General features: G+C 61.1%; 2 protein-coding genes across 6 annotated transcripts in view; both read left to right on the top strand.

Moving 5' to 3' along the window:
* Positions 1-5,919, top strand: part of HCFC1 (host cell factor C1) — a 19,098-nt gene extending 13,179 nt beyond the window's left edge. Inside the window, 10 exon segments of the mRNA XM_054808558.1 lie at positions 874-953; positions 1,204-1,289; positions 2,275-2,387; positions 3,169-3,179; positions 3,182-3,418; positions 3,509-3,604; positions 4,214-4,323; positions 5,225-5,388; positions 5,390-5,607; positions 5,698-5,919. Of these exon segments, the coding sequence (XP_054664533.1) occupies positions 874-953; positions 1,204-1,289; positions 2,275-2,387; positions 3,169-3,179; positions 3,182-3,418; positions 3,509-3,604; positions 4,214-4,323; positions 5,225-5,388; positions 5,390-5,607; positions 5,698-5,786 (1,204 nt within the window). The 3' untranslated portion in view covers positions 5,787-5,919.
* Positions 5,920-6,807: 888 nt separating this feature from the next.
* The window catches only part of HUWE1 (HECT, UBA and WWE domain containing E3 ubiquitin protein ligase 1), a 41,184-nt gene continuing 22,259 nt past the window's right edge, over positions 6,808-25,732 (top strand). For 2 of the 5 annotated variants that reach the window (XM_054808582.1, XM_054808579.1), the window contains exons 1-35: positions 7,416-7,432; positions 8,414-8,496; positions 9,269-9,346; positions 9,441-9,539; positions 11,244-11,450; positions 11,564-11,716; positions 11,834-11,896; positions 12,187-12,264; positions 12,374-12,421; positions 12,562-12,630; positions 12,774-12,873; positions 12,996-13,096; positions 13,185-13,335; positions 13,432-13,559; positions 13,659-13,799; positions 13,872-13,983; positions 14,072-14,203; positions 14,298-14,399; positions 14,533-14,613; positions 14,786-14,892; positions 14,984-15,161; positions 16,473-16,564; positions 16,680-16,891; positions 17,020-17,077; positions 17,199-17,375; positions 18,686-18,931; positions 19,058-19,191; positions 19,779-19,879; positions 20,506-20,712; positions 20,796-21,012; positions 22,267-22,389; positions 22,500-22,731; positions 23,788-24,018; positions 24,974-25,096; positions 25,205-25,300. In XM_054808582.1, coding sequence (XP_054664557.1) covers positions 9,302-9,346; positions 9,441-9,539; positions 11,244-11,450; positions 11,564-11,716; positions 11,834-11,896; positions 12,187-12,264; positions 12,374-12,421; positions 12,562-12,630; positions 12,774-12,873; positions 12,996-13,096; positions 13,185-13,335; positions 13,432-13,559; positions 13,659-13,799; positions 13,872-13,983; positions 14,072-14,203; positions 14,298-14,399; positions 14,533-14,613; positions 14,786-14,892; positions 14,984-15,161; positions 16,473-16,564; positions 16,680-16,891; positions 17,020-17,077; positions 17,199-17,375; positions 18,686-18,931; positions 19,058-19,191; positions 19,779-19,879; positions 20,506-20,712; positions 20,796-21,012; positions 22,267-22,389; positions 22,500-22,731; positions 23,788-24,018; positions 24,974-25,096; positions 25,205-25,300 — 4,344 coding nt within the window. In that variant the 5' untranslated portion in view covers positions 7,416-7,432; positions 8,414-8,496; positions 9,269-9,301. Of the gene's footprint in view, positions 6,832-7,212; positions 7,272-7,415; positions 7,433-8,413; positions 8,497-9,268; positions 9,347-9,440; positions 9,540-11,243; positions 11,451-11,563; positions 11,717-11,833; positions 11,897-12,186; positions 12,265-12,373; positions 12,422-12,561; positions 12,631-12,773; positions 12,874-12,995; positions 13,097-13,184; positions 13,336-13,431; positions 13,560-13,658; positions 13,800-13,871; positions 13,984-14,071; positions 14,204-14,297; positions 14,400-14,531; positions 14,614-14,785; positions 14,893-14,983; positions 15,162-16,472; positions 16,565-16,679; positions 16,892-17,019; positions 17,078-17,198; positions 17,376-18,685; positions 18,932-19,057; positions 19,192-19,778; positions 19,880-20,505; positions 20,713-20,795; positions 21,013-22,266; positions 22,390-22,499; positions 22,732-23,787; positions 24,019-24,973; positions 25,097-25,204; positions 25,301-25,732 lie in introns of those variants that run through there. The other 3 variants (XM_054808581.1, XM_054808580.1, XM_054808583.1) reach the window with 3 other exon arrangements.

The raw sequence follows: 25,732 nt of genomic DNA, 5'->3' as shown, positions 1-25,732 counted from the left end.
GGGGGGCTGGGAGGGGTCCCAGAAGGGTTTTGGGGTGCTGGGGGGGGTCCCAGAGGGGGTTTTGGGGGGTTAGGGGGGCTTGGGGGGGTCTCAGAGGGGTTTTTGGGGGGCTGGGGGGGGTCCCAGAAGGGTTTTGGGGTGCTGGGGGGGTCTCAGTGGGGTTTTGGGGTGTTAGAGGGGGTTTGGGGGGTCCCAGAGGGGTTTTGGGGTGCTGGGGGGGGTCTCAGTGGGGTTTTTGGGGTGTTTGGGGGGGTCTCAGAGGGGTTTTGGGGTGCTGGGGGGGTCTCAGTGGGGTTTTTCTGGGTGTTGGGGGGTTTGGGGGGGTCCCAGAGGGGTTTTGGGGTGCTGGGGGGGTCTCAGTGAGGTTTTGGGGTGTTAGGGGGGGTTTGGGGGGGTCCCAGAGGGGTTTTGGGGTGCTGGGGGGGGTCTCAGTGGGGTTTTTGGGGTGTTAGGGGGGGTTTGGGGGGGTCCCAGAGGGGTTTTGGGGTGCTGGGGGGGGTCTCAGTGGGGTTTTTGGGTGTTAGGGGGGTTTTGGGGGGGTCCCAGAGGGGTTTTTGGGGGGTTAGGGGGATTTTGGGGGGGTTCCAGAAGGGTTTTGGGGTGCTGGGGGGGGGTCTCAGTGGGGTTTTGGGGGGGCTTGAGGGGGAGTGAGGGGGGTTTTGGGGTGCTGGGGGGGGGTCTCTGAGGGATTTTGGGGGGACTGGGGGGGTCCCCGAGGGTTTTTAGGTGCCTGTGCTGGTTCTCGCTGAACATCGGGGTGCAGGGGGGGGTCCCCCCACTTACCCCCCCCCCCCCCCCAGGTCTCGCCGGATCCGCCCGGGGGTTCGTTGGGGTTCCCGGCCCCCCCCAAACCCCCCCCCGCTCCCCCCCCAGCCCCCCCCCGGACCTGGATTCCGAGGAGGATCTGCAGATCGACGAGACCCCCCCCCGCCGTGGGCCCCGCCGCCTCCCCCGTGAGCTGGGACCCCCCCCCCTGCGCCCCAAAACCCCCCCTGCGCCCCAAAACCCCCCCTGCACCCCCAAAACCCCCCTGCACCCCCAAACCCCACCCCCCACCCCCAAACGCCGCCTTACACCCCCAGCCCCCCCCCCAATCCCCCCTTAAACCCCCCCAAATCCCCTTTTAACCCCCCCCAAATTCCACTTTGGGGGGGGGGGTCCCCACTTCTTGGGGCCCCCCCAAATTTCGTGTCCCCCCCCCAGGGTTCCCCCGAAAACTCCCCCGTGCCAAACCCTGCTCGGACCCCAACCGGGTGCGGGAGCCGGGAGAGGTCGACTTCGATATCGAGGTAGTTTGGGGGGGCCCAGAGGGCTTTTTGGGGGGCAGGGGGGGTCCTGAGAGGGATTTTGGGGTGCTGAGGGGTCTTGGGGGGGTCCTAGAGGGCTTTTTGGGGGGCAGGGGGGGTCCTGAGGGGGATTTTGGGGTGCTGAGGGGGATTTCAGGGGGTCACAGGGGAGTTTTGGGGGACGGGGAGGTCATGAGGGGGATTTTGGGGTGCTGAGGGGTCTTGGGGGGGTCGCAGAGGGGTTTTTTGGGGGGCAGGGGGGGTCCTGAGGGGGATTTTGGGGTGCTGAGGGGGATTTCAGGGGGTCACAGGGGAGTTTTGGGGGACGGGGAGGTCATGAGGGGGATTTTGGGGGTGCTGAGGGGTCTTGGGGGGGTCGCAGAGGGGTTTTTTTGGGGGGCAGGGGGGGTCCTGAGGGGGATTTTGGGGTGCTGAGGGGGATTTGAGGGGGTCACAGGGGAGTTTTGGGGGACGGGGAGGTCATGAGGGGGATTTTGGGGTGCTGAGGGGTCTTCGGGGGGGTCCTGAGGGGGATTTTGGGGTGCTGAGGGGTCTTGGGGGGGTCCTAGAGGACTTTTTGGGGGGCAGGGGGGGTCCTGAGGGGGATTTTGGGGTGCTGAGGGGTCTTGGGGGGGTCGCAGAGGGGTTTTTTGGGGGGCAGGGGGGGTCCTGAGGGGGATTTTGGGGTGCTGAGGGGGATTTGAGGGGGTCACGGGAGTTTTGGGGGACGGGGAGGTCATGAGGGGGATTTTGGGGTGCTGAGGGGTCTTGGGGGGGTCCTACAGGGCTTTTTGGGGGGCGGGGGGGTCCTGAGGGGGATTTTGGGGTGCTGAGGGGGATTTCAGGGGGTCACAGGGGAGTTTTGGGGGACGGGGAGGTCATGAGGGGGATTTTGGGGTGCTGAGGGATCTTGGGGGGGGTCCCAGAGGGGTTTTGGGGTGCTGGGAGGGTCGCAGGGGGGTTTTGGGGTTCACCCCTGCCCCCCCAGGAGGATTACACGACGGAGGAAGAGGAGGGGGGAGCGGGGGGCAGCGCCGCCGGCATCCTCGACCTGCTGAAGGCCAGTCGGCAAGTGGGGGGCTCGGAGTACCCCCAACTTAGGTGAGGGGGGGGGGGATTTGGGGGGGTCCCTGGGGAGGGGTTTGGGGGGGCTCTAGGGGGGCTGGGGCTGGGTTTTGGGGGTCCCCAGGGGATTTGGGGGGGTTTGGGGGGACCATGGGGTGGCTGGGGCTGGGTTTTGGGGTTCCCCAGGTGGTTTAGGGGGGCTCTGGGGTGGCTGGGGCTGGATTTTGGGGGTCCCCAGGGGACTTGGGGGGCCTGGGGCTGGGTTTTGGGGGTCCCATGGGGATTTGGGGGGGTTTTGGGGGACCATGGGGGGGGCTGGGGCTGGATTTTGGGGTTCCCCAGGGGACTTGGGGGGCCTGGGGCTGGGTTTTGGGGGTCCCATAGGGATTTGGGGTGGCTGGGACTGGGTTTTGGGGTTCCCTAGGTGGTTTAGGGGGGCTCTGGGGTGGCTGGGGCTGGATTTTGGGGGTCCTATGGGGGTTTGGGGGGACCATGGGGGGGCTGTGGCTGGATTTTGGGGTTCCTCAGGGGGTTTAGGGGGGCTCTGGGGTGGCTGGGGCTGGATTTTGGGGGTCCCCAGGGGATTTGGGGGGGCTGGGGCTGGATTTTGGGGGTTCCCCAGAGGATTTGAGGCGACCCCTGATGATTTTGGGGGTCCCCGGGGACTTTAGGGGGGGCAACGGGGTAACTCGAGCTGCCTTGCGGCCTTCCCCAGGGGATTTGGGGGGGGGGGGGCTCTGAGTGGCTCTCAAAGATTTTGGGGGGGGGGGCCCCCCCAATCCTTGGACCCCCCAAAACTGCCCCCCCCCCCCCGCAGCGAGGCCCCCGCCCCCCCAGCACCCGCGAAGCCATCCAAGGGATGCTCTGCATGGCCAACCTCCCCGCGGGGACCCCCTTGGGCCCCCCAAATTGGTGGTCTGGGGGTTCAGGACCGGATCGGGGGGGGCCCGGAATATCGGGGGGACCCCGACGACCCCCCCAAGCCCCCCGAAGTACCGACAGCGAGGACGAAGCCAGCATGGACGAGCAAGACAGTTTGGGGGCTTGTTTTAAAGACGCCGAATACAGTGAGTTTTTTGGGGGGTATGGGGGGGGGCACCCCAATATTTTCCTCCCCCTGAACCCCCTTTTTTCTCCCCCCCCCCCCCCCCCCCAAGTTTATCCCTCGCTGGAGTCGGACGAGGACGACCCGGCGTTGAAATCGCTCCCCAAAAAGAAGAAGGTCACCGACGACGCGCCCTGGAGCCCCAAAGGTTTGGGGGTGCCCGGTTATTTTGGGGGGGGGGGGGGGATGGTGTCTCTAAGGGGTTTTGGGGGGGCTGGGAGGGGGTTTTGGGGGTCCCCAGGGGGTGTGGGGGGGGATTTGGGGAGGAAATGGGGGGTTTGGGGGGGCTGGGGGTGGGTTTTGGGGGTCCCCAGGGGGTTTGGGGGGGATTTGGGGGGGGGAATGGGGGGTTTTGGGGGGCTGGGGGTGGGTTTTGGGGGTCCCCAGGGGATTTGGGGGGGGAATGGGGGGTTTTGGGGGGCTGGGGGTGGCTTTTGGGGGTCCCCAGGGGGTTTGGAGGGGGATTTGGGGGGGGAATGGGGGGTTTTGGGGGGCTGGGGGTGGGTTTTGGGGGTCCCCAGGGGGTTTAGGGGCGAGGAATTGGGGATTTTGGGGGGACCCCAGGTAGATTTCAGGGGCGGCCGGGGCTGAATTTTGGGGCGAAACACTTCCAAATCCTCTGATTTATTTTTTTTTTTCGGTTTTGGGGGTGTCCCTAGGGAGGGACGGGAAGAGATACCTCCATTTTCGGGGTGCATGCCCCCCCCCCCCAAAAAATAAAATAACGGGGTGCCCCCCCCCCCTTTTTTTTTTGCAGCCCGGGTCACCCCGACTTTGCCGCGGCAGAACCGGCCGGTGCGGGAGGGGACGCGGGTGGCGTCGGTGGAGACGGGGCTGGCGGCCGCCGCCGCCAAGCTGGCCCAGCAGGTTGGGGGTTTTGGGGTGCGGGGGGGGGGGTTTTGGGGTGCGGGGGGGGGTTTGGGGGTTCGGGGGGAGGTTCGGGGGCTCGGGGGAGGGGGGTTTGAGGGGGTTTTGGGGGGGTTTGAGGGGGGTTTTGGGGGTTCGGAGGGGTGTTTAAGGGGGGTTGGCGGGGATTTAGGGGGTTCAAGGGGGAATTTAGGGGGGGTCAGGGGGGGTTTAAGGGGTTCGGGGGGAGGTTTGGGGGTTCGGGGGGGGTGTTGGGGGGCATTTAAGGGGTTCAGGGGGGGTTTAAGGGGTTTCGGGGGGAGGTTTGGGGGGAGATTTGGGGGTTCGGGGGGGTGTTTAAGGGGGGTTGGGGGGGTTCGGGGGGGGTGTTGGGGGGGACGGTGGAGTTTTGGGGGGTCATAGGGGCTGCAGAGGGGGGTGGGAATGGGGTTTGGGGGGTTCAGGGGGGATTTGGGGGTTCAGGGGGGTTCAGGGGGGGTTTGGGGGTTTGGGGGGGGTTTAAGGGGGGTTGGGGGATTTAGGGGGTTCAGGGGGGATTTGGAGGTTCAGGGGGGTGTTGGGGTATTTAGGGAGTTCAGGGGGGTGTTTGGGGGGGGCACTGGAGTTTTGGGGGAGCTCGGGGGAATTTGGGGGTTCAGGGGGGCGTTGGGGGGTATTTAGGGGGTTCAGGGGGGAGGTTTGGGGGTTCGGGGGGTATTTAAGGGGTGCGGGGGAGAGATTTGGGGGTTTGGGGGGGTGTTGGGTGGAAGTTTGGGGGTCCAGAGGGACATTTCAGGGGTGCGGGGGGGAGGAATTTGGGGGTGTGGGGGGGGAATTTGGGGGTTTGGGGGGGGAATTTGGGGGTTTGGGAAATTTCCGGTGTTTATTTTGGGGTGTCCCCCCCCCCCAAAAAAAACCCCAGGAGCACCGGAAGCTTCAGCGCCGGAAGGGCCCTGCCAAACGCCGCCCCCCCAGCCCGCCTTCCCCTGAGGAAGAGGAAGCGGAAGAGGAAGAGGAAGAAGACGACAACGACCAACCCCGCCCTCAACCGCAAACCGGGGGGTCGTACCCCGAAACCGATCCCCCCCCCCGCCCCGGATCTTCCCTACCCCCCGAGTTTGGCCGATCACGAGTACACGGCTCGACCCGCCGCGGGCACCGTGACGCCGCCGCCGCCGTTGCCGCCATTGCCGCCGCCATTTGGAGGGGCCGGAGGGCCCCAACCAGGCCGCTCGCCCACCCCCATGGCTCCGGGGGTTTTCCTCAGCCACCGCCGCCCCGCCGGGCCGTCCGCCGCCACCCAGGGTAAATTTTTTTTAAATATTTTTGGGGTAACTCCCCCCTCAGTGTTTTTAGGGGGGGGTTGTGATGGGGAACCCCGGGTTTTTTTGGCAGGAAAGCGCCCCAAGAAAGGGCTGGCCACCGCCAAGCAGCGCCTGGGCCGCATCCTCAAGATCCATCGCAACGGGAAGCTGCTGCTCTGAGGGGGAGGGGGCGGGGCCTGGCGTGGGGCACGCCCACTTGGGGGTGGAGCCAGCGGCGGGACACGCCCCCCTTTGCCCCGCCCTTCCCCCCCTTCCGTTTGGGAGGTGTGGTGGGCGTGGCTACCCGTGAGGGGGCGGGGCGCGGAGTAGGCCACGCCCCCTTCTCCATGCTGGCAGCTGTGGGGGTGTGGTCGTGTGGGGCGGGGCTATTGACAGGCCACGCCCCCCCGCACACCCCTGCAGCCCCTCGGAGGGGGTGTGGCCACGCCCACTGCCTGACACCCCCTGCCTGCTCCTTCCCATTGGCTGTCGTCAAGCCGGAGGGGGTGGGACTTTCTTTCCCATTGGACGCCGCCATGAGAAGAGGCGATTGGAGGAGCCGGGCCTACCTCTGGACTGGAGAAGGGGCGGAGCTTTCTCTGATTGGTCCCCACAGGATTTTTTTTTTTTTGGTTTTTTGAACCCCCCCACGTGTCTTCAGGTTGATTGATGGGTGGGCGGGGCTTCTACCATTGGCTGCCCCTCCCGGTTTTGTAGGCGTGTCCGGAGGCCGCCGCCCCGCCCCCACTTTTGTATTTGTTAGAATTAAAAAAAAAAAAACCTCAAATTAATTAGTAATTAAAAAATAAAAGTCACGTGGCCCGCCCCCTTTTTGCGCGCGCCTCGCGGCAACTCCCGCCGAATTCTCGCGAGATTCCCCCCGGCCTCCGAACTCTCGCGAGACCTCGCCCTCCCTTCAGCCGCCCAACTCTCGCGATATCTCGCCCTCTCCTCGGCCGTCCAACTCTCGCGAGATCTCCCTCTCCCTCCTCCGCCCAACTCTCGCGAGAGCCCCGCGCGCCGCCGCTGCCGTTACCGTCGCTGAGGGAGCGGCCGCGATTTCTCCCCCCTTCCCCTTTCCCGTTTACCCCCCACCCCCAATCTCTCCCGGTATCTCCCGGTAAAGCGGATTCGGTCCCGTCCCCCTCCTCTCTCCGCCCGACTCTCGCGAGGTTTCGAGGCGCGAGCGGTGCCGCCTCGCGAGATCTCGCCCTTCAACCTGCCGGTGAGTGCCGGTGCTTCACGGGATGGAACGAACGGGGGGTTGCTGTTAACGTCGGGGGGGAACCGCGGGGGCGTTTGGGCCGTTATGTGACGAGGCGAGACGAGACGCAGCCGTTCCCCGTCCTCCCCCTCCCCCCGTTACCAGACGGGCTCCGTGAGAACCCCCCTCCCCTCCCCCATTCTCCTCACGAACTCTCGCGAGACTTTCCCCCCCTCCCCGTTCCCTCACACCCTTCTCGCGAGCTTTCCCCTCCGCGCCACTCGCTTTCCTATTGGACAGCGTTCATAACGCCACGCCCCCTTCCCCCCGCTACCCAGACCCCGCCCCTTCTCTCTACTCCCCCCGCCCTTCCCTCTCCCCCCTCCCTCCCTCCCTCGCTGTTCTCGCGGGATTCGCAGATCTCGCGGGATCTCGGCGGGGCCGCGGCTCGGGGGTTCTGTGTAAGATGGCGGCGGCGGCAGGAGGCGGCCGGGCCCGGTGCTGAACAACACCCCCCCCCCCCTCCCCCTTTCCTTCCCTTTTCCCTTTACCACCACCACCACCCCCTTTTCCCTCCATCCCCTTTCCCCCCCCTCCGCCTCCCCGTTCCTCCCCTTAGCAGGTACCGGCCGGGTAGGGGAGAAGGGCGGGGGTGGGGAGTGGGTGAGAGGGGGGGGGTGTTGTGTGTGTGGGGGGGGTGTCGGTCCAGTCACGGCTCCGTTGCCCTCAAGTAATGTGGGGGGGGGTCGGTTCCGTCATGTGAGGCCCGCCTCTCCCCCTCCTGCCGCCCCCCCCCCCCACAGCGGCCTCCAGTGATTGAGGGGCCCCTTTTTCCCTCCCCCCCCACCCCGTGATTTATCCCCCCCATGATTTACACCCCCCTTCCCCGTGATTTAACCCCCCCTCGTGATTTACCCACTCCCTCCCCGTGATTTAAGGTCCCCATCGGTATTTCACCACCCCCCTGCCCCATGCTTTAGTCCCTTCACGGTCTTTTAGACACATTTCCCCCCTCCCCCCCCCAGTATTTTAGGGTCTTCCTCGGTGTTTTAGTTCACTCCCCCCCCCCATGATTTAGGGTCCCCGGTGGTAATTTAAGCCCCCTCCCCTGTGGTGTTTTGGGGACCTCTCTCTGATTTCGGGCCCCCCCTCACCATTTCCTGGCATTTTAGGGATCCTTTTACCCATCTCTCCCACTTAGGGTTCCCCCCCTCCTCCGCGGCTTCCCGTAATTTAGGGCCCCCCCCCCGTGATTTAGGAGTCCCCCTCTGTGATTTAGGGATTCCTGTTCTCCAGCTTCTTGGGATTTAGGGATCCCCCCCTTATAATTTATCTCCCCCCCCAGACATTCCCTGTAGTGATTTAGAGGTCCCTCTCTAATTTTGGGGGTCCCCTATAATTTTGGGGCCTTTTTCCTGGGACTTAGAGCCCTCTCTCAGTCTCTTCTAATGTAGGCACCCCCCCCATTTAATACCGCCTCTCTCATTTAGGATCCCCCCAATCACTTAGCTGCCCCATCCAGGTCTCCCCATCATTTAACCTCCCTCATAGGGGACCCCCCAAAACCTCACACACCCCCCAAATTTTGCCCCCCCCCTTCCAGAAGCACCCGGCTTCCCCCCCCCTCACCCCGCGGCGAGCGACCGGGACGGCGCCGGGCCGAGGATGGACTGGTTGTGATTCCCGGTAAGCCCCCCCTCTTTTTCCCCACTGTAGCCCCCTCAGTTTTTTTGGGGGGGTCCCTAAAATTTCCAGGGGGGGGGGTTGAAACCACCCCGGGGGGGGGGGGGGGCGTACAAGGGAATGGGGTTCCGCAGGGGGGGCAGGCAAGGGTGTCTCGTGTCACCCCGCTGCCGCCTTTTTTGGGGGGGGGGGGCTTTTCCAGAGCTTTTCTAGGGGGGGAGCACCCCAAAACATCCCCCTTTTGGGGGGGGGCACCCCAAAACACCCCCTCGGGGGGGGGGGGGGGCCACCCCCGGGGACGGCCGCCCCCCCCCCCCCTCCAATTTGATGCGTCACCGTCACCAAACCGGCCGTGCCGGCAGCACCGGGCTGGGAGGGGGGGGCACAACCAGAGGGGGGGCCGCCGGCAAACCCCGTCTCGGCGTCTTTAATTAGGTCGCTAATTAGCTTCTCCTCGTTAGCCTCGCAGTGTTAATTACGGGGTGTTTAATTTAGGATTAAATTCGCGGCGGGGGGGGGGGGGGAGGACGACACGACGGACGCCGCGCACGCCGACACCCCCACGCCGCCGCGGGGTTTTGCACATTCATTGTTCAGCCAAGCGGCCGCGACGTCATCGGTCGGCGCCGCGGCGCTTGCCGGGACGCCGAGTCCCCGCGCCGAGTGGGGAAGGGGGTCCCTGTCACCCGTGGGGGGGGGGGGGGCGGGCACAGAAGAGCGGTGACATCGTAAACACCCCACCCCCCCCCCCCAAATTTTTGGTGTCACCCCGCAGGCGGAGCGCGAGGACTACCCCCCCCACCCCAAGATGAAAGTGGATCGGACGAAGCTGAAGAAAACCCCCACGGAGGCGGTGAGGGGGGGGTCGGGGACACTCGGGGGGGGGCCCACGGGTGGGGTGGGGGCACGAAGTGACGTTTGTGTCCTGTGTGTGTCCCCCCCCCCAGCCCGCCGACTGCCGGGCCCTCATCGAGAAGCTGAAGGCGTGCGGCGACGAGCAGCTGCTGGCCGAGCTGCAGCAGATCAAGACATGGAACATCGGGAAGGTGTGAAAAAAGGGGGGGGGAACACCCCAAAATTTGAGGGGGAGGGACACCCCAAAATTGGGCGGGGACCCCGAAATTTTAAGGGGAGAGGGGGGTCGTCCCCACGTCGCCACAAACCGCTCGCTGCCATGGTGGGGGGGGGGGGGGTGAGGGAATGTGTCTGGATCCTCTGCCAAACACCCCAAAAATAGTGGGGGGTGCGCTGCGGTTTCCCCCCCCGCAGCACCCACAAAATGGGGGGGGCACCCCAAAAACGGTGAGGGGGCACCTCAGCTTTTATATAGCCCCCCAAATAAAATGCCAAGGAGAACTTGGTGCACGTGGGGTGGTGAGACTCTGGAGCCTTAAAATGGGGGGGGGGGCCCTAAATTCCCTGCAGCACCCCCTAAAATGGTGGGAGGGGCACCCCAATTTCTGCACAGGTTCCCTAAAAAGGTGGGGGGGTGCCCCACAGCACCTCGAAATGCCAAAGGGGCACCCCATTTTCCCCACAGCTCCCCTAAACCAGCAGGGGGGTACCCCAATTTCCCTCCCCCCCCCCAAATCAGCACAGAAGGATGCTACAGCCTCCTAAAGCACCAGGGGGGGCACCCCAATTTTTTCATAGCCTTCCTAAACCATCACAGAGACATCTTGCAGTCCCCCTAAAGCAGTGAGGGGGCACCCCAGTTCCCCCCCAGCCCCCCTAAATCAATGGGCGGGTCCCCCTAAAACAGTGGGAGGGCACCCCAATTTCCCCCCAGCTCCCCTAAACCAGTACAGAGTCACCCCCCCAGCCCCCCTAAACCAGTGAGGGGGCACCCCAATTCCCCCCCCAGCCCCCCTAAACCAGCATGGGGGCACCCCAATCTCCCCCCAGCCCCCCTAAACCAGCATGGGGGCACCCCAATTCCCCTCCAGCCCCCCTAAATCAATGGGGGGGTACCCCAATTCCCCTCCAGCCCCCCTAAATCAATGGGGGGGTACCCCACAGTCTTCCTAAAACAGCAGGAGGGCACCCCAGTTCCCCCCCCCAGCCCCCCATACCAGCATGGGGGGGCACCCCAATCTCCCCCCAGCCCCCCTAAACCAGCAGGGGGGTACCCCAATCTCCCCCCAGCCCCCCTAAACCAGCATGGGGGCACCCCAATTCTCCTCCAGCCCCCCTAAATCAATGGGGGGGGTACCCCACAGTCTTCCTAAAACAGCAGGAGGGCACCCCAGTTCCCCCCCCCAGCCCCCCATACCAGCATGGGGGCACCCCAATCTCCCCCCAGCCCCCCTAAACCAGCAGGGGGGTACCCCAATCTCCCCCCAGCCCCCCTAAACCAGCATGGGGGCACCCCAATTCTCCTCCAGCCCCCCTAAATCAATGGGGGGGTACCCCACAGTCTTCCTAAAACAGCAGGAGGGCACCCCAATTCCCCCCCCCCAGCCCCCCATACCAGCATGGGGGGCACCCCAATTCCCCCCCCCAGCCCTCCTAAACCAGCATGGGGGCACCCCAATTCCCCCCCAGCCCCCCTAAATCAGTGAGGGGGCACCCCAATCCCCCCCCCCCAGCCCCCCCAAACCACTGCGAAGAGGAAGCAGGACCCCAATCTGCCCTCCCCGAATCGCGAACGGCGCCCAACCCAGCGCACGCAGGGGATTCAAACGCGCTCCGAGACAGCGGGGGGGTGGGGGGCCCCCCCAAAAAAAACCCCCAAACCCCATTTTTCCCAGTGCGAGCTGTACCACTGGGTGGATCTCCTGGATCGTTTCGACGGGATCCTGGCGGAAGCGGGCCGCCCCGTGGAAAACATGTCCTGGATGTTGGCCTGCGATCGGCCCGAGCGGGAGCAGCTGAAAGCTCTGCTGCTGGCGCTCCTCAACTTCACCGCTCTCCTCATCGAGTACAGCTTCTCCCGTCACCTTTACAGCTCCATTGAGGTACGGGGCGATTGCGGGGGGGGGAACCCCAAAAATCTCCTGGGTTTTTTGGGGTTTGGGTTTTTTTTTTTTTGGGGAGGGGGTTTAACGGAGGGGGGTTGGTTTTCGCGCAGCATTTAACGACATTGCTGGCTTCGTCGGACATGCAAGTGGTGTTGGCGGTGCTCAACCTCCTCTACGTCTTCAGCAAGCGATCTAATTACATCACTCGTTTGGGGTCCGACAAACGAAGCCCTCTCCTTTCCCGCCTTCAGCACCTGGCCGAGGTGAGGGGGGGGGTGTCCCCCGATATTTTTATTTTGGGGTGTCCCCGAGTTCTTTTCGATGTTTCGGTTGATTTTTTTTTTTTTTTTGGTTTTTTGTTGTTTCGCTCATTCCCGTAGAGTTGGGGCGGAAAAGAAAACGGATTTGGGTTGGCCGAGTGCTGCCGGGATCTTCACATGCTGGTGAGCATCGAGTTTTGGGGTCCCCCCCGAAATTTTGTCACGTCCCCAGCGCTGTCATGTGTCCGCCTCCCCCCCAAAATCATCCCCCGACCCCCTGTGGTGTCACGGACCCCCCCCCCCCCCCCCATCATCCCGTGTCCCCTCCTGCCACCCCGCTCGTGTCACGCGGGGCCCGATTCTGTCACCCCGCTGGTGTCCCCAGGGCCACCCGGGGGTGGGGACACCGCTGTCCCCTCCCCACTCACCCCTTCCCCCCCCCATGTGTGTCCGTCGTCCCCCCCCCGCCGCAGAAGTACCCCCCCAGCGCCACCACCCTCCACTTCGAGTTCTACGCCGAACCGGGCGTCGAGGTGAAGGTGGACAAGCGGGTGAGTGACAGGGGGACGTTTGGGGACGCTGAGGGCGTTTGGGGTCACGGGGGGGGCCCCCCAAAACACAGGGGCCCCCCCCTAATTCCCCCCTGACCCCCCCCCCCAGGCCACCAGCACCACCCTACACTACATCCACATCGAGCAGCTGGACAAGGTGAGCGTTGCAGGGGGGGAGCAGTATCGATTTTGGGGGGGTCCTGCCTCAAAAGAGCCCCCCCTCCCCACCCCTGCACCCCAGTTTTTCTCTCTGCACCCCAATTTTTCTCTCTGCCCCCCTGCCCCCCCCCCCCCCAGATTTCGGAGAGCCCCTCGGAGATCATGGAATCCCTCACCAAGATGTACAGCATCCCCAAAGACAAACAAGTGAGTGGGGCGAAAACGAGGGGGAGGGGGGCACCTGGAGATTTTGGGGGGCACCCACAGATCCAAGAGGAGGGTGATGTGCCACGGCGACCCCCCCCAAATCCTCCCTGGCCCCCCCAAATCGTTGACACCCCCCCCCCCAGATGCTTCTCTTCACCCACATCCGCCTGGCCCACGGCTTCTCCAACCACAAGAAACGACTCCAAGCGGTGCAAGCCCGGCTCCACGCCATCTCCATCCTGGGTAGGGGGGCTTAATTAACAGCTTTATTAATTAGAGAAGACTTGGTTTAATTAGGGGAGGGTTGTTTTCATGAGGGGGGAGGTGGTTTTTTTGGGGGGTGACCCCTCTTTTTTGCCCCGCAGTGTACTCCAACGCCTTGCAAGAGTCGGCCAACAGCATCCTCTACAACGGCCTCATCGAGGAGCTGGTGGACGTTCTCCAAATCACCGACAAGCAGCTTATGGTGAGGGACCCCCCCAGATTAACCCCCCCCCCAGCCCCCCCAAAAACGCGCCCCCGCGTCACTTGTACCCCCCCCCCCCCTTCTTCAGGACATCAAGGCGGCTTCTTTGCGCACCCTCACTTCCATCGTCCACCTGGAGCGAACCCCAAAACTCAGCAGCATCATCGATTGTACCGGAACCGCTTCCTATCACGGTTTTTTACCCGTTTTAGTCCGCAATTGTATCCAAGCCATGATCGGTGGGTTCATAAATATCCCAACGGGGCGGGGGGGGGTGTCCCCCAAATATTTTTCGGGGTGTTAACCCACCCTAACGCCCTCCTGCGCCCCCCCAGACCCCTCCATGGAGCCCTATCCCCACCAGTTCGCCACCGCTCTCTTCTCCTTCCTCTACCACTTGGCCAGCTACGACGCCGGCGGCGAGGCTTTGGTCTCCTGCGGCATGATGGAAGCGTTGCTAAAAGTGAGTGACGGAGCCGGAAAAAACCATCCCTAAATATTTTTGGGGAACCCCCTTCACCCCTTTTTTTTTTTTTTTCTATTGTGGTTTTTATTTTTCAAGGTGATTAAGTTTTTGGGGGACGAGCAGGATCAAATCACCTTCGTCACCCGAGCCGTGCGGGTGGTGGATCTCATCACCAACCTCGACATGGCCGCCTTCCAGTCGCACAGCGGCCTCTCCATCTTCATCTACCGCCTCGAGGTAACGCCCTCGCCCTATTTTTTGGGGTGCTGAGGGTCTTTTTGGGGTGCTGAGGGTCTTCTTTCGCCGCAGCACGAGGTGGATCTTTGCCGCCGCGAGTGTCCCTTCGTCATCAAGCCCAAGGTGCAGCGTCCCCCTGCCGCCGCTCTCCCCGAGGGCGAGGAGATGGAGACGGACATGGAGGGTGAGGAAAAGAGCGGGAAAAGGGGGCGTCCCTCCGGCTGTGATGTCATTTGTCACCTCCTCACCGCGTCACCCGTCGTTTCTCGCAGTGACGGACGTAGCCATGGAGAGCAGCCCCGGTCCCTCGGCCGAAACCCGGCAGGATCCGACTCCGGCAAACGCCGTCGCCGTTCCCGGCACCAGCGCCGCCGCTTCCTCCTCCTCTTCCTCCCCGCGCGGCGGTAGGTGACGCCGCGGCGCGACGTCAGGGACGCCGCGGCGCGCGGAGAAAGGGGGGGGGGGCCGCTCACGCCGTGTTTTCCCCCCCCCCCTCAGGAGTCCAGTGCATCCCCCAACGCGCCGCCTTGCTCAAATCCATGCTGAATTTCCTCAAAAAAGCCATCCAAGATCCCGCTTTTTCCGACGGAATCCGCCACGGTGAGCGCGCCCCGACGTCCCCAACCCCCGCGGGGGGATATTTTAGGGGGGGGCGCATCACCCCCTCCCCCTTTTTTTTTTTTTTTAAATTATTTTTGCGGCCCTTTCCCTAAAACCAAAAATATTAATTAAGTGATGGACGGCTCGCTGCCCACCTCCCTGAAGCACATCATCAGCAACGCCGAATATTACGGCCCTTCGCTTTTCCTCCTGGGTGAGCTTCGCCCCCAAAACCCCATCTTTGAGGGCGGGAGGGGTGAGGGGGGGGGGACAGAAACAGATTTAGGCTCCCCCCTCCCCCCCCCAAAAAAAAAAAAAAATACCCCCCTCCACCTGCCCTCCCCCCCTCCTCCTCAGTGCCCCCCGTCTCTCTCCTCCCGCCGCAGCGACCGAGGTGGTGACGGTCTTCGTGTTCCAGGAGCCTTCGCTGCTCTCCTCCCTGCAGGACAACGGCCTCACCGACGTCATGCTCCACGCTCTCCTCATCAAAGACGTGAGTTTAAACACCCCCCCCCCTTAACACCCCATTCCGAAACGTTTCCTCGTCCTTTTTGGTTTTAATTAATCGTTAATTAATCCCCCAGGTACCGGCTACCCGGGAGGTTTTAGGTTCGTTACCCAACGTTTTCAGCGCTCTTTGCCTCAACGCCCGGGGTCTGCAATCCTTCGTGCAGTGCCAACCCTTCGAGCGGCTCTTCAAGGTGCTGCTCTCCCCCGATTACCTCCCCGCCATGCGACGCCGACGCAGCTCCGACCCCCTCGGTGAGCTGCGGGAAAACTGGGGGGCTCTTTAATTTTGGGGGGGCTCTTTATTTCCTGGGGGGCTTTATTTTTGGGGGGGGAGTGGCGGGAGAAAGACCGTGCTGCCGTTTCGGGGATGCCCGGCCACGCTGCTGTCCCCTCAACGCTCTTCCTGTTCTATTTTGGGGGGCGTTTCTCTTTATTTTTGGGGGGCGTTTCTCTTTATTTTTGGGGGGCGTTTCTCTTTATTTTTGGTGGTCTTGGTTTTTGGGGGCCCTTCTTTTGATTTTGGGTGGCTTCTCTTGATTTTTGGGGGTCCTTTATTCTGATGGTGTTCCTCTTTATTCTGGAGGCGCTTCTATTTTGGGGGTTCTCTTGATTTTGGGGGCCCTTCTCTTGATTTTGGGGGTCCTTTATTTTGCTGGTGGTCCTTTTTTATTCTGGAGGTGCCTCTTGATTTTTGGGGGGTCCTGTTCTTGATTTTGGGGCACTTCCCTTGATTTTGGGGGTCCTTTATTCTGGCGATGTTCCTCCGTTCTGGAGACACCTCTTGATTTTGGGGATCCTTCTCTTGATTTTGGGGGTTCTTTTCTGTTTTGGGGTTCATTCTATTTATTTTGGGGCGCTCCTCTTGATTTTGGGGAGTCCTTGATTTTTGGGGCCCTTTATTTTGGGATCTTCTGCTTTGGGGTGCTTCTCTTTATTTTTGGGGGGGGGGTCCTTTATTTTTGGGGCGCTTCCCTTTATTTTGGGGGTCTTTCATTTTGGGGGTCCTTGTCTTTATTTTGGGGGTGCTCCTCTCTATTTTGGGGGCCCTTCATTTTGGGTTGCTTGTCTTTATTTTTTGGGGTTCCTTCTCTTTATTTTTGGGGTGCTCCTCTTTATTTTTGGGGGGTTTCATTTTGGGGGCCCTTGTCTTTATTTTGGGGGTGTTCATCTTTAATTTTGGGAACGCTCCTCTTTATTTTGGGGGTTCTTTATTTTTGGGGTGTTTCTCTTTATTTCGGGGACCCTTGTTTTTGGTTTTGGGGACGCTCTTTAATTTTGGGGACGCTCCTCTTTAATTTTGGGGGTCTTTTATTTTGGGGTCCTTTATTTTTGGGGTGCACTCATTTTTATTTTGGGTGTTCTTTATTTTGGGGACGCTTCTCTCTATTTCTGGGATCCTTCTCGTTATTTTTGCAACGTTTCTCTTTATTTTGGGCTTCTTTCATTTTGAGGCGCTCCTCTTTATTTTTTGGGGCGCTCCTCTTTATTTTGGGACCTTTCCTCTTAATAAAAAAAAGAGGGGGCCCCCCAATAATCCTCCCTGTCCCCCCCACTTTTCCCCAGGAGACACAGCCTCCAACCTGGGCAGCGCCGTGGACGAGCTGATGCGGCACCAACCCACCCTAAAAACCGACGCCACCACCGCCATCATCAAGGTGACGCACGCCGCGTTTTCGGGGTACCGACCCACCCCCCCCCCCACCCCCTTAAAAAAAAAATTAACCCCCATTAAAATTTGAGGGGGGGGATCCCCGTTATTTTTTTTTTTAGCTTTTAGAGGAGATTTGCAGCTTGGGTCGGGACCCCAAATACATCTGCCAAAAACCCTCCATGCAAAAAGCGGACGGAACCGCGACGGCCCCCCCTCCCCGTTCCCCCCACGCCGCCGAAGAAGCCTCCAGCGAGGATGAGGAAGAGGAGGAAGTTCAGGCCATGCAGAGCTTCAGCGCGACCCAGCAGAACGAGGCCGAACCCAGCCAGCAGTGAGCGATTATTTCTTTTTTTTTTTTTTTTTTGGGGGGTGGGGGGCCCCAATAAGGGGATTTCGGGGTACGCTCGCGACCGCACGCCCTCCTCTCGACGTCGCCCCGAGTTTCCGTTTTCTTTTTAGGGTGGTGGGCACGGAGGAACGCATCCCCATCCCCCTGATGGATTATATCCTCAACGTGGTGAGCGAATAACCAAAAAAAAAAAAAAAAAAGGGGGGGGTCACCCTCATTTTGGGGACCCCAAAATTCCCAAATTCTCTCTGAACCCCCCCAAATTTCCCCCCCCCCCCCCCCCCGGCAGATGAAATTCGTGGAGTCGATTCTCAGCAACAACACGACGGACGATCACTGCCAGGAATTCGTTGCCCAGCGGGGGTTGCGCCCCCTCGTTACGATTTTGGGGCTCCCCAATCTCCCCGTCGACTTCCCCACCTCCGCCGCGTGTCAGGCCGTGGCTGGAGTCTGCAAATCTATTCTGGTACTTTTTTTTTTTTGGGGGGGGGGGGGGCACCCCGAAATAATTTGGGGGGGGCTTTTAGGGAGGTGGAGAGCTCCTAAAAAGGTCAGTGGGGGGTTGGGGGGGACCCCAAAAAGGTTCAAAGGGTGGGGTTGGGGGGGGGCTTGGGAAGGTCTATGTGGACCCCAAAAACGGTGATGGGGGGGTCCCCAAAATTTCACCCCCCCCCCCAAATTTCACTTTTTCTGAGTTTTAATTTCTCTCCCGAATATTTAATTTCTCCCTGAATTTTTAATCTTCTCCTCCCATATTTTAGCCCCTCCCCAATTTCACCCCCCCAAATTTTAATTTCCCGCTTCTAAAATTTTAATTCTTCTTTCCAAGTTTTTAAACTCTCCCCAACTTTTAATCACCTTTCCCAATTTTTAATTCTTTTCTAATTTTAACCCCCCCAATTTTTATTCCCTTTTAATCTTTTATTCCCCTCCAATTCTTAATTTCTCCCTAATTTTTTTCTCCCAAATTTTTATCGCCCCCTTTTTTATTTTTTTCTTTTCTTTTTTTCTCCGACTTTTAATCCCTTTTTCCAATTTTTAATTTTTTCTTTTTTAATCTGTCCCAATTTTTATTTCTTATTTCCCAGCTCTTAATCATCCCTCGAATTTTTATTCTTCTCTCCAACTTTTAATCTCTTTCCAATTTTCAGTTTCTGTTCTGATTTTTAATTTTTTTCTTCAATTTTTATTTCCCATTTTTTAGTTTTCATTTCCTTTCCAACTTCTCACTCCTTCCGACTTTTAAACCCCCAATTTGTATTCTTCTTCTGCAATTTTTGTTCCCCCCCTCCAATTTTTTAGTTCCCCCCCCAACTTTTTCCCTCCTCCCCCCCCAACTTTTTCCCTCCTCCCCCCCCAACTTTTTCCCTCCTCCCCCCCCAACTTTTTCCCTCCTCCCCCCCCAACTTTTTCCCTCCTCCCCCCCCAACTTTTTCCCTCCTCCCCCCCCAACTTTTTCCCTCCTCCCCCCTCCAACTTTTTCCCTCCTCCCCCCTCCAACTTTTTCCCTCCTCCCCCCCCCAACTTTTTCCCTCCTCCCCCCTCCAACTTTTTCCCTCCTCCCCCCTCCAACTTTTTCCCTCCTCCCCCCTCCAACTTTTTCCCTCCTCCCCCCTCCAACTTTTTCCCTCCTCCCCCCTCCAACTTTTTCCCTCCCCTCCCCTCCAACTTTTTCCCTCCCCTCCCCTCCAACTTTTTCCCTCCCCTCCCCTCCAACTTTTTCCCTCCCCCCCCCCAATTTCTACGCCCCCCCTAACGGTGCCGCTGCCCCCCCAGACGCTGTCCCACGAGCCGAAGGTGCTGCAGGAGGGCTTGCTGCAGCTGGAGGCCGTTCTCTCCGCGCTGGAACCCCTGCACCGACCCATCGAGGCGCCGGGGGGGTCCGTGCTGCTGCGGGAGCTGGCGGGGGCCGGCAGCGTCCCCGACGCCACCCTCTCCGCTCAAGCCACCCCCCTCCTTCACGCCCTCACCGCCGCGCACGCTTACATCATGATGTTTGTTCACACGTGTCGCGTCGGGCAGGTAAAACCGCGGAAAACGCCCCAAATTTGGGTGACTTTGTACTTTTTTTTTTTTTCCCCGGGAAGGGTGGTTTAATTTTTTTTTGTTTTTGGTTTGTTTTTTTTTTGTTTTTTTTCCGGTCCGCAGAGCGAGATTCGGGCGATTTCGGTGAATCAGTGGGGGTCCCAGTTGGGATTGAGCGTTTTGGGGAAACTGAGTCAGCTCTACTGCTCCTTGGTGTGGGAGAGCACCGTCCTGCTGTCGCTCTGCACCCCAAATAGGTGGGGAGGGGGTTCGGGGGGGGTCGAAGAGGGTTTTGGGGGGGCTGGGGAAGGGGTTTGGGGGGGGTAAAGAGGGTTTTGGGGGGCTGGGGAAGGGGTTTGGGGGGGTTTAAGTGTGATTTGGGGAGCTGAAGAGGGGGTTTTGGGGGGTGAAGAGAGGTTCTTGGGGCTGGGGAAGGGTTTTGGGGGGTTGAAGTGGGATTTGGGGGGGGTAAAAGAGGGTTTTGGGGGGGTTGAAGTGGGATTTTGGGGGCTGGAGAGGAGTTTTTGGGGGGTAAAGCAGGGTTTTTGGGGGGGTCGAAGAGGGGCTTGGGCTGTGGAGGGGTTTTTGGGGGGCTGGGGAGGGTTTTGGGGGTGTCAAGGAGCATCTGGTGGGGATTTTTGGGGGGGTCAAGGAGAATTTGGGGGACTGAGGGACATCCTGGGGGGGGGTGGTTTGAGAGAACTTTGGGGGGCTGGGGAAGATTTCGGGGGGGGGGGGTGCTGAAGCATCTTGAAAAAGCCAGGCAGTATTTTAGGGGGGTGGCCACTCCCTGTACCCCCTCATTTTTTTGGGGTGCCTCCCCCCCCCCTTTTTTTTTTTGCAGCCTCCCCCCGGGCTGCGAGTTCGGGCAGGCCGACATGCAGAAGCTGGTGCCCAAGGAGGAGAAGGCGGCGCCCAGCCCCCCCCAGGGGGGCAAGAGGGCAGGTGGGTTTTTGGGGGGCTCTGGGGGAAAAAGGGGGGGCTCTGGGGGGGGCGGGGGGGGGGCTGTAAGGGTGTTTGGGGGGGTCTTTAGGGGAAAGGGGGAGGCTTTTAAGGAGAAGAAGGGGGGTTTCGGGGGGAAAGGGGGGGTGTTGGGGAGTGTTTTGGGGGGTCTTTGGGGGAAAAGGAGGGGTCTTGAGGTTTTTGGGGGGTCTTTAGGGAGAAGGGAGTTTTGGGGGGGTCTTGGGTATTTGGGGGGAGAGGGGGGGTGTCGGGGAGTTTTTTTTGGGGGGTCTTTGGGGAGAAGGGGGGTTATGGGGGTCTCTAGGGAAACGGGGGTATTTGGGGGAAAGGGGGGTCTTGGGGAGTTTTTTTGGGGAGTCTTTGGGGAGAAGGGGGGTCTTGAGTTTTTTGGGGGGGTCTTTGGGGAGAAGGGGGGGTTCGGGGGGTCTTTAGGAAAACCGAGAGGGTCTTTGGGGGGGGAAGGGGGGGTCTTGGGGAGGTTTTTTTGGGGGGAAGGGGGGGGTTTAGGGGGCCTTTGATGGAAAGGGGGTGTCTTTGGGGGAAAGGGGGGTTTTGGGGTGTCTTTGGGGGAAAGGGGGCGTCTCAGCCCTTCCTTCTCCCCCCGGCAGAAGGCGAGGCGGAGGGTCCCGGCGCAGCGCCGGCCGCGGGCAGCGACCCCCCCGCGCCGCAGGGCCTGCTGGAGGGGATGGGGCTGGAGAGCGACGCCCTGGCCCCCATGGAGACGGACGAGCCCAGCGTCGCCGACCCCAAGGCCAAGGCCAAGATCACCCCCGCCATGGCCGCCCGCATCAAGCAGATCAAACCCCTGCTTTCCGGTAGCGCTCCCCCCCGCCCCCAAACGCCTTTAGGGGCAAACCCCCCATTTTTTGGTGTTTTTAACACCCCCGCCCTCCTCCAGCCTCGTCGCGGCTGGGCCGGGCGCTGGCGGAGCTTTTTGGGCTGCTGGTGAAACTGTGCGTGGGATCGCCCGTACGCCAACGCCGCAGTCACCACGCCGCCGCCGCCGCTCCCGCCCCCACCCCGGCCGCCCGCGCCACCGCTTCCGCCCTCACCAAGCTGCTGACCAAGGGGCTCAGCTGGCAGCCCCCCCCTTACACCCCCACACCCCGCTTCCGGTAAGGGGGAAGGGGTGGAGCTGAGGGGAGGGGCTAAGGGAAAGGGGAGGGGCTAAGGGAAAGGGGAGGGGCTTGGGGTGGAGTCATGGGAGGAGGGGGTGGAGCTAAGGGGGAAAGGGTGGGGATTGGGGTGGAGCTGAGGGAAAAGGGGTGGGGCTAAGGGGGGGCTAAGGGGAAGGGGTGGAGCTGAGGGGAGGGGCTAAAGGAAAGGGGAGGGGCTAAAGGAAAGGGGAGGGGCTAAAGGAAAGGGGGAGGGGGATTGGGGAAGGGCTAAGGGGAGGAGCTATGGGGAAGGGGAGGGGCTAAGGGAAAAGGGGTGGGGCTTGGGGAAGGGGAGGGGCTAAGGGAAAAGGGGTGGGGCTTGGGGAAGGGGAGGGGCTAAGGGAAAAGGGGTGGGGATTGGGGTGGAGCTAAGGAGAAGGTGGGGATAGGGTGGAGCTAAAGGGAAGGGGAGGGGCTTGGGGTGGAGTCATGGGAGGAGGGGTGGAGCTTAAGGGAAAGGGGTGGGGATTGGGGTGGGGCTAAGGGGAAGGGGAGGGGCTAAGGGGAAGGGGTGGAGCTGAGGGGAGGGGCTAAGGGGAAGGGGAGGGGCTTGGGGTGGAGTCAAGAAGGGGTGGGGTTTGGTTTGGGTGGAGCTGAGGGAAAGGGGTGGGGCTGAGGGGAGGGGCTATGGGGAAGGGGAGGGGATTGGGGAGGGCTAAGGGGAAGGGGGTTGGGATGGGGTGGAGTCATGGGAGGAGGGGTGGGGCTAAGGGGAAAGGGTGGGGATTGGGGAGGGGCTAAGGGGAAGGGGTGGAGCTGAGGGGAGGGGCTAAGGGGAAGGGGTGGGGATTGGGGAGGGGCTAAGGGGAAGGGGTGGAGCTGAGGGGAGGGGCTAAGGGGAAGGGGTGGGGATTGGGGAGGGGGAAGGGGTGGGGCTTGGGGTGGAGTCAAGAAGGGGTGGGGTTTGGTTTGGGTGGAGCTGAGGGAAAGGGGTGGGGCTTAGGCAGGGAAAGGGGTGGGGCTTGGTGAGAGTGAGGCTAAAGGAAAGGGGTGGGGCTTGAAGTGCAGCCAATGAGAAGAGCTGAGGTTGGTGGGAGGGAGCTGGGGGGGTGGGGCTTGTGCAGGGGGGTGGAGCCAAGGGCAAGGGGTGGGGCCTGGCCCCTATGGGTGCAGCAGACAGGCTTGGGATTGGGGGGGTGGGGTCTTATGGGCGTGGCCAGGCCACCAGTGGGCGGAGCCTGACCTTCCCCATCCCCTCCTCTTCCTCCTCAGCCTGACCTTCTTCATCTGCTCCGTGGGCTTCACCTCCCCCATGCTCTTCGACGAGCGCAAGTTCCCTTACCACCTCATGCTGCAGAAATTCCTCTGCTCCGGCGGCCACAACGCCCTCTTCGAGTGAGCCCGTCCCCCAAACCCCACCCCAAAAACTTAGGGGGGACCCCAAAAACTTAGGGGGGACCCCAATTTAACCCCCCATCCCTCTTATTTTTATCCTTATCTTCTAGAACTTTCAATTGGGCGTTATCCATGGGGGGTAAAGTGCCGGTAGCGGAAGGATTGGAGCACCCCGACTTACCCGACGGTACCGGGGAGTTTTTAGACGCTTGGTTGATGTTGGTGGAGAAGATGGTGAACCCCAGTACGGTGCTGGAGTCCCCCCACGCTTTGCCGGCGAAAGCTCCCGCTCACGGCCAACCCCATTTCAGCGCCCTGCGGTTCCTCGTCGTCACCCAGAAGGTGGGTTTGGGGGGTGCGGAGGGGGTTTGGGGGGTGCGGAGGGGGCAGTGAAGGGGGTCTGGGGCCGTGGAGGGGCTTTGGGGGTGCGGAGGGGGCTGTGGAGGGGGTTTGGGGGGTGCAGAGGGGGCTGTGGTGAGGGTTTGAGGGGTACGGAGGGGGGTTTGGGGGTGCAGAGGGGGCTGTGGAGGGGGGTTGGGGGGTACGGAGGGGGTTTGGGGGGTACAGAGGGGGCTGTGGTGAGGGTTTGGGGGGTACGGAGGGGGGTTTGGGGGGTACAGAGTGGGATTTGGGGGTGCAGAGGGGGCTGTGGAGGGGGGGGTGGGGGGTACGGAGGGGGTTTGGGGGGTACAGAGGGGGCTGTGGTGAGGGTTTGGGGGGTACGGAGGGGGGTTTGGGGGGTACAGAGTGGGATTTGGGGGTGCAGAGGGGGCTGTGGAGGGGGGTTGGGGGGTACGGAGGGGGTTTGGGGGGTACAGAGGGGGCTGTGGTGAGGGTTTGGGGGGTATGGAGGGGGGTTTGGGGGGTACAGAGTGGGATTTGGGGGTGCAGAGGGGGCTGTGGAGGGGGGTTGGGGGGTACGGAGCGGGTTTGGGGGGTACAGAGGGGGCTGTGGTGAGGGTTTGGGGGGTACGGAGGGGGGTTTGGGGGGTACAGAGTGGGATTTGGGGGTGCAGAGGGGGCTGTGGAGGGGATTTCGGGGAGCAGAGGGGGTTTGGAGGTGCAAAGTGGGTGGTGGAGAGGACTTGGGGGGCACAGAGGGTGCAGAGGGGGTTTAGGGGGTTCAGAAGCAACTTGGGGGGGTGCAGAGGGGGCTGTGGAGGGGATTTGGGGGCGACGCAGAAGAAACACCCAGAACTCAGTTTGGGGGTGCAGAGAAAATTCAGGGGGGGGACGACACAACGCAGCACCCACCCCCCACAGGGCCCCTTCGCGCCCTTAGAACCGACACTGGGGTTCCGCGTATCCCCTCCAAATTCCCCTTTTTCACCCCAAATTCCCCTTTTTCACCCCAAATTCTCCTTTTTTCACCCCAAATTTCTCTCTTTCCGTCCCCAGGCGGCTTTTACCTGCATCAAGCAGCTGTGGAACCGTCGCCCGCTGAAGGTGTACGGGGGTCGGATGGCGGAATCCATGTTGGCCATCCTGTGTCACATCCTCCGGGGCGAACCCCTCATCCGGGAGCGCCTGGGCCGCGAACGGGAAGGAGCTCGCGGAGAAGAAGAACCGGGGAGCGAAGAAGGGGGACCCCGAAGAGAACCCCAAGTCAATCAGCAACAGCTGCAGCAGGTGTGGGAGTTTTGGGGGGGAACCCCTACCCGCTCCCCCCCCTCGTCCCGTCCCCCTCAAAAAATCCTTTCTGGGACTCCTGATTCTGTGCTGGTGTCCCCCCAAAATGTGTTTTTAGTTCCCCCCGAATTTTTTCTGCTCTCTGTGCTCCTCCTTTTTCTCTCCCAAATCCCCCCCATTTTTCTCCACAAAACCTCGTTTTTCTCCACAAAACCCCTTTTTCTACAAAAAAAACCCCTTTTTTTCTGCTGAACCCCCCTTTTTATCCCCAAAAAACCCCTTTTTGTCCCCCAAACCCCTTTCTTGTCCTCAAAACCTTCTCCTTGTCCCTCAAACCGCCTTTCTGTCCCTCCAACCCCCTTTTTTGTCCCCAAAACCCCATTTTTACTCCTCAAACCCCCTTTTTGTCACCCCTAAATCCTTTATTGTCCCCCCAACCCCTTTTTCATGTCTCTCATCCCTTTTTTTGTGTCCAAATCATCTATTTTGTTGTCTAAACCCTTTTCTGCCCCCCCAAACCTCCTTTTTGCCCCCCGAAACCTCTTTCTGGTCCCCCAAACCCTTTTTTGTTCCCTTTAAACCCCCTTTTCACCTTCCTCACTCATTTTTTTTGTCCCCTCAAATCCCTCCTGTCCCCTCCAAACCCCCTCTTGCCCCCCCAAATCCCTCCCTGTCCCCCCCAAACCCTTTCCTCTTCCCCTCCAAACCCCCTTTGCCTCCTCTAACCCCTCCCTGTCCCCCCCAAACCCCTCCCTGTCCTGCTCCAAACCCCCCTTTTGCCCCCCCAAACCCCCCTCTTACACCCCCAAACCCCCTCTTGTTCCCTCTAACCCCTCCCTGTCTCCTCCAAACCCCCCTTTTGCCCCCCAAAACCCCTCCATGTCCTCTCCAAACCCCCCCTCTTGCCCCCCAAAACCCCTCTTGCCCCCCCTAACCCCTCCCTGTCCCCCCCCAGCTGATGGACATGGGTTTCTCCCGAGAACACGCCATGGAGGCCCTGCTCAACACCAACACCATGGAGCAAGCGACCGAGTATCTCCTCACCCACCCTCCTCCGCTCATGGGAGGCGTCGTACGAGTAAGAACGGGGCTCTGGGGGGTGTGAAAAAGCTCCCCCCCCAAATTTTGTACCCTATTTTTCAATCTCTCACCTCAATTCCGGGTTTCTTTTCCGTCCCCTCCCCAGGACCTGAGCATGTCGGAGGAGGATCAGATGATGCGCGCCATCGCCATGTCCTTGGGCCAGGACATCCCCATGGACCAGCGGGCAGAGTCCCCCGAGGTTAGAACTGGGGTTTAGCACCCCCCCGAACCCCGCTTTTGCACCCCCCTGCACCCCGTTTTCCACCCCGTGATCCCTTTTCTCGCTTCCCGAACCCCGTTTCTCACCCCGACGACCTTGTTTTGTGCCTCGCCGGCCCCTTTTCTCTGCCTCTGACCCCATTTCTGCCCACGAAACCCCATTTTGTGCCCCCCTGAACCCCATTTTCCTCCCAACACCCCATTTTGTGCCTCCCCGGACCCTGTTTCATGTTCCTCTGACCCCTTTTTTCATGCTGTGACCCCATTTCACCCCCCTGAACTCCATTTCACACCCCAACTCCTTTTTCTCTCTTTCTAACCTCATTTCATCTCCCCTCAACCCCATTTTGTGCCCCCTGAACCCCATTTCATGCCCTTAACCCCTATTTCTCTCTCTTTAACCCCATTTTGT

This window comes from Grus americana, chromosome 38 (assembly GCF_028858705.1).
Source record: "Grus americana isolate bGruAme1 chromosome 38, bGruAme1.mat, whole genome shotgun sequence".
NCBI classification, from domain to species: domain Eukaryota; kingdom Metazoa; phylum Chordata; class Aves; order Gruiformes; family Gruidae; genus Grus; species Grus americana.
The sequence above is the reverse complement of the archived record's forward strand: the minus strand, read 5'-3'. Positions and strand labels throughout refer to the sequence as shown.